At 39.0% G+C, this 5748-nt stretch overlaps 1 protein-coding gene across 1 annotated transcript; it reads right to left on the bottom strand.

Annotated features, from left to right (window-relative positions):
• Positions 1-632: 632 nt before the first annotated feature.
• LOC137813762 (metacaspase-9) lies at positions 633-2410 on the bottom strand. The gene is made up of 2 exons (XM_068616182.1): positions 1592-2410; positions 633-1401 (listed from the first exon to the last, which is right to left on the bottom strand). The coding sequence occupies exons 1-2, from the start codon at positions 1944-1946 to the stop codon at positions 803-805; spliced, it is 954 nt and encodes a 317-aa protein (XP_068472283.1). The 5' UTR covers positions 1947-2410; the 3' UTR covers positions 633-802.
• Between the last annotated feature and the right edge of the window lie 3338 nt (positions 2411-5748).

The following is a 5748-nucleotide window of genomic DNA, read 5'->3' as shown; positions in this document are numbered from 1 at the left end:
GTTCTTCTTCTTGTTGTGAAAGGAATTGGAGTACCTACTCCTTTATACATTCTTTAAAAGGAAATAAGATGACACCTAAAAGGGCAGAGGATCGAGTATTTGTCCATAGTAATCTTCGTCTTCTCTCAAGGAACTCCTCACATTACAAAGAAGAGGAAACTAAATTATGGGATATTGCAGGAGATGACTTTTCATTTGATGACAATGGAATTCTCGATATTGCTAGCTTATCTCTTGAAGAACCAGAATTATAAATTGTATTTTTTAATGAAGATGAATAAATGTAAAAGTTAAACATTATGGTTTACATAATTACATATTTTTTTATAGCATTTTTATAAATATTTTTCTTGATTTTTTTCATATAACAAAATATATTACTACATTTTAATTTATACATAGCCGTGTCCCGTGTCCTATAATTTTCAATTTAGCCATATTTCCGTGTTCGTATCCGTGTCGTATCCGTACCTGTATCTGTACCCGTATCCATGTCTGAGCTTCATAAGTCTTAAGTAGAGTTCTTAAGTAGAAGAATATTTCAAAACAAAGACAAATATGAAAACCAATGAGTTATAGGCTTCACTCAAACTTAGCTAGTAAACTGATAAACCATACATTGCATTCCTCAATTAATAATAACAGTATATTCCTTATTTATTCTGAATTGGAGTGAAACAGTTAGAGGAAAAGCATAGAGAAGTGGTGTTCTAAATGATAACATTGGTACATCAACATAACATTATGGAATTAACCATGTCACACATCAAACTCTGCACACACAAACACATCATCTCACAGATCATTGTTCTGTTTTCTGAGGTTGGCACAAGAAGGTAGCATCAGCATTCTCATCACTGCAGTAGAGGCAAGGATGCTGTTCAAACCCCTGACCTTGCAGCACCTTCCTGGCCCTCACCACCACCTCTCTGTTGCTCAACCCACCCTCCTTCTCCCTCAGCACCATCTCCACCGCGTTGCTGAACGCCCCATAAGCCTTCCCGCCGCCGGCGCCAGGGTTCATGTCCGCCGAGGTCTCGTCCGCCTGGCACCCGCTCAGCAGGATCCCCTCGTCGGGTCCCAGCGCCTCCAACAGAGCATGCGACACAGTTTGAAACCTCAAACTGGCGTCGGATCCGAAGAGTTCCAGCATGTGGGTTCCAATGTCTGTGGTGGTGGCTTTGGTTTGGGAAGAGAGGTGGTGTAGTATGGAGTCATAAGGGATAGTCTTGTGGGTAAGGGTGTTAGTGGTTTTCGATATGGGACCTTTTTGAAGCGATGAAGATGGACCTACTTGCTCTTTCTCTTTGTCGATGAGGCCTCCACTGTGGCACGAGTCTGAGAGGATTGTCAGGCTTGCACCCTTTGCTAACCTGTTTACTAGTTGCCGGAAGTCCAAATCTGTATGTTTCATCACTGTAAAATGAGTAATGATGTTTTGATATACAACTACTTTGCTTCAGTATACAACACTTAAGGTGTTGTTGGGCTGATTGTGCAAAGTAGGCTTAAAAATGAATGATGTGAAAGTGAAGTGAGAAGTGGTGATTGGATATTTCAATTGTGTGATTGGAGAGGGAACTATACAAACCAGTGATGAGATTGAAGTCACAAGGCACAATAGCCTCCTCATGGTGGAAGTGGTGGCCATGTTTCTTGGAAGGGATTCTAGTTCCATGTCCACTGTAGTGAAAATATAGCACATCTCCTGCTTCAGATCCATCAACCAACTTAGCCAGTGCCTGCTTGATGTTAGCACCAGTGGGCAGTTTACAAGAGTTTGGTGCATCAGTGAGCACCTCAATGTCATTGTCATCAAACCCAAATCGCTTCACCAAAGTCTCCTTCATGGCCAACACATCGTTTATGCAACCATGCAGCTCATTGCCAGTGTTGGGGTAATTGCACCCCACCAAAACAGCCAACCTCTTCTTCTGCCCCTCCATTTTGATCTCACTTCAAAGATTTGAAAACAATTGAACAAAGTTTGTTAGAAAGATTGGTTTCTCTGTGTCATTATTACTCACTCAGTTTCCTCCATTTATATAATTCTTGGGGGAGCATTGCATTTGGCTATTGGATTTGCCACAAGCAACATAGTAAGACGTTTGTGTTGGCTTACAAGCCAGGGAACTTCTGTTTTGGACAAAAACGTGGTGTGTGTGAAGAACCCTGCTCAACTAACAATTGTTACAACTTTGGAATGTTATTTGGGAAACAATAGTTATGGTAATTTGGATCACAAGTTCAAAAATTAAAGATGGTAATTGGTGAATCTCAAGTTGTTATCTTGGAAACTATAATAAAGAAATTTGCAAAACAGTTGAAAGGGGTTTTGCTTGAAAACTATGAAAAGGGTGAATGAATAGTGACATGAATTTGGTCAAATCCACTTTTTTTTTTCTTTTCTGGTTAGTTTCCAAGGAATAAGAAAGAAATAACGTGTTTCCCATTTGACTTGAAGTAACTTTTTTAAGCTAAGAAGAATATTTAACTTGAACTTTTTGACTGTCTGTATAATCTTGGAAGTTTGATCTAAGTCTAAGCAACATCATATTGAAAATGACATATCATGTGATTGATCATCCAAAGAAACGTATACACTTGGTTCATCATTTTACAGCAATTGATAAGTGTAAGCAGATTCTCTACATAGAATCTCTAATTAATGAGAACTTTCAAATTTTAAAATTTTATAAATTTGCATTAAACATTTATTTATTTTTGTCTCTTAAATATACTAACTTCATTCTTTCGAAGGGATCCATGACTTTCACATACCCACTAGATGGTTTAGGTTTACCATGTGTATGAAAATAATGTTGTATCAAGAATTCAACACCTAGAGGAATTATAATTATTTTAAATAAAAGATCTAAGAGACGAACTTTTGATTTTTTTAAATTAAATCTCCAAATTAACAAGTAAAGCTAAGCTATTAAATGGCCATTCTCAGATTACTTGGAAGCCATGCTAAGCTTTATAATCATATTTTGTTTGAAATAAGTTAATTAATTGATGTTATTATTGTTGTGTTGATAGAGGCCTTGCGTGCAAGTAAACCTGGTATAGTTTGCGCATTTCTCCCACCGGCCAAAAACAAGTTTCCCATAAAATTAAAGTTTCTAACTTGTAAACCTTAAGTATCATTCTTTTTGGGCGAGTCATTATTGTACCTCCGGGGTAGGGGATCGTTCATCAATAGTAGTTGGAATGGGTCGACCGGCCAAATAAGTATCGATAAAAACCACGTTGCCTCGTTTTCCAAATATCAAATCTTTGTGGTCGCTCTCTAGCTGTTAAGTATGCTTTCGGGCTAATGGGCTATTAGTATGTATTTTCTTTTTCTTTTTTTTTAAAAAAAACTTCACTCAATCTTGACGATAATATTTGTAAAAGTAATTAACTCATTATTATTGAGATTTTAGAAGATTCATAAAAGTGATTTTTGAAAATTTTGTTATTTGTTTTCACCGTTACACAAAAAAATTTGGTTGTTTTAAAGGGGTATTCAAAACATCAACAACAGAAAATTAAGGTTGAAAACACAAATAAAGTTGATTCACTGAGACGTAGATGATCACTTTATGTACGAAGTGTTGCGCAAGTCCTTTAAAATATTGCTATAAAACCGAATCGAGATATTGTAAAAGAAGTTGTTAAAGGAGTTGTCAAAGATCTTAAGACGTTGCAAACGAAAGTGAATATGCTTTGAGGATGGCGCGCACAACATCCATTTTTTCTCGTGTGGTCCAAATCTGGTGGAGAGGTTTGGAACATTACAAATCCTCTACCTTCTTCCATTTCCGGAGGTCTTCCCCCTTTTTCGACAGTTCCCTTCAATTTTGGCGGTTAGTCTCATGGAGCGGTTTTGTTGATTTGTGTTCTTCTCCATCAATAAATATATGCCTCCACTTTGCTCCAAAAATATATCTCTCATGGCTTTCTTCCTTTTTTTTCTCTTCTTCATTATTTATCTCTTCCTTTCTAATATTTTTGGTATCCTGGGTTTTCACTCTCTAAGAGTTGCTTGTGATGGGAAAAAACGCATGCGGAAGCAACACACAGTCACGAATCAACTGCAGAAAATAAACAACACAAGATTTAACGTGGTTCGGTCGCCAACTGCAACCTACATCCACACGGACAACTATAAGGTTTTCATTATGTTATGTTGCACACCAATTACAAGTACAATGATCTCTTTAAATAGAGATTATAAAAGGGACACAATGATTAAGCCCATTCACTAAACATGGTGTCTAGTCAGCCCAACCCAATTACTCCTGGCTTCATACCCAACAATCTCCCACTTGAAGCCACGGAACAATGTTCACCTGCGCTTCAACTATGTACATGTACTTCTGTAATCTGTTGACGAAACTCAATTTTCCACCTCTAGTTGCCACCAGCCTTCTTAATCATTTTGAAGACTTCGTTAAAACTCCCCTGAGTTTCAACACGTCAGTCACTGATGCGTTCTCTGTTCCTACCGGCTCCACTTACAGGAACTGCCGGATCCTGGAACAACCTAAGAACAAACACTATCCATATTCAACAAGAAATTTTCTAGAGAAGTTTCAACCGCCGGAATACTGGTTCTCCTAACCCACTGTCGTCTAGGAACCTCAGTTAAGTACCTCTGACTGGTCTACTTGAACCTTTCCATGCTCGTTCATCCTGAATTTGACCTGTGGTTTTGGGTTTCTCTCTTGTAAAGACAACCCTCTTCTGCCTACAAGATTCTGTGAATCGGACTTTGTTTATCTTCTGAACTGGGATGGTCACTCCCTCAAACGGTAATCTGACCATATACAACGAACCTCTCTTTCTTCTGCAGACCATGACAAGATTTCCCTTGACAACCTTCCACTACTGATTTTCAAACTTCACTTCATGTCCCTGTTCGTCCAACTGCCTAACAGAAATCAAACTTTTCGTCAGGCTTGGAACAACTCTGACATCCTTCAAAGTCCAGAAACCAACTGGTGTCTTCAACACTATGTCACACATGCCCGTAACATCAAGAGTTTTGTTGTCCGCTAGTCTTACCTTTCCAAAGTCTCCAATAACTAGATTTTGCAATGCTTTAGAATCCATGACCCAGGAATCCACACTGGTATCCGCACAACAGGCTAAAAGGTCCTTGTCCGCGAAGTCTTCTGCAATGTTGACTTATTTATCATTTGGGCATTGATTCCTGAAATGCCCCACCTCCTTGCAGTTCCAACATGTTACACTTGAGCAATCCCGAGTCTTTGACTGACTCCTTCTTTTGTTCTTGCTCCCACTATCTCTGATATTTTTCTTACCTCTAATGACATATAGCGATTCACTAGATAATTCCCCAAAACTCCTTCTTCGGACATCCTCGCCAAGAATGAGATCATGAATCTTTTCAAAAGTGAATCCATCGGATCCCGCTAAACTGGTAACTGTTGTAACTATTCTGGACCAACTGTCAGGCAAATACAATAACAGTAGTAAAGCTTAAACTTCATCATCGAACTTAATGCCCACTGACATAAGTCTGGCTAAGATCGAATTCATTTTATTAATGTGCTCAGTAACTGAATTGTCTTAACTTCATGTTGCAGTGAAAAGCAACCACCCCCCGCGCCTAGCACTGCACTGTCACTGTTGCACCAGCAGAAAAACGCAAGTGTCACCCTGCGTCTTCCGTGACTGCCATCGCACTGCACCTTTGTGTCGTCTCGTTCACCGCAAGCACCTGCACCTGTTCGCCGC

Source organism: Phaseolus vulgaris, chromosome 1 (assembly GCF_000499845.2).
Source record: "Phaseolus vulgaris cultivar G19833 chromosome 1, P. vulgaris v2.0, whole genome shotgun sequence".
NCBI classification, from domain to species: domain Eukaryota; kingdom Viridiplantae; phylum Streptophyta; class Magnoliopsida; order Fabales; family Fabaceae; genus Phaseolus; species Phaseolus vulgaris.
This window is presented reverse-complemented; position numbering and strand designations above follow the sequence as displayed.

Excerpts from the sequence above, each read along its gene's own strand:
- LOC137813762 (XM_068616182.1), bottom strand. The coding sequence starts at position 1,946 with ATGGAGGGGCAGAAGAAGAGGTTGGCTGTTTTGGTGGGGTGCAATTAC. Across the intron at positions 1,402-1,591 it reads TGACTTCAATCTCATCACTG|ATTTGGACTTCCGGCAACTA; the intron begins GTTTGTATAGTT and ends TGAAACATACAG.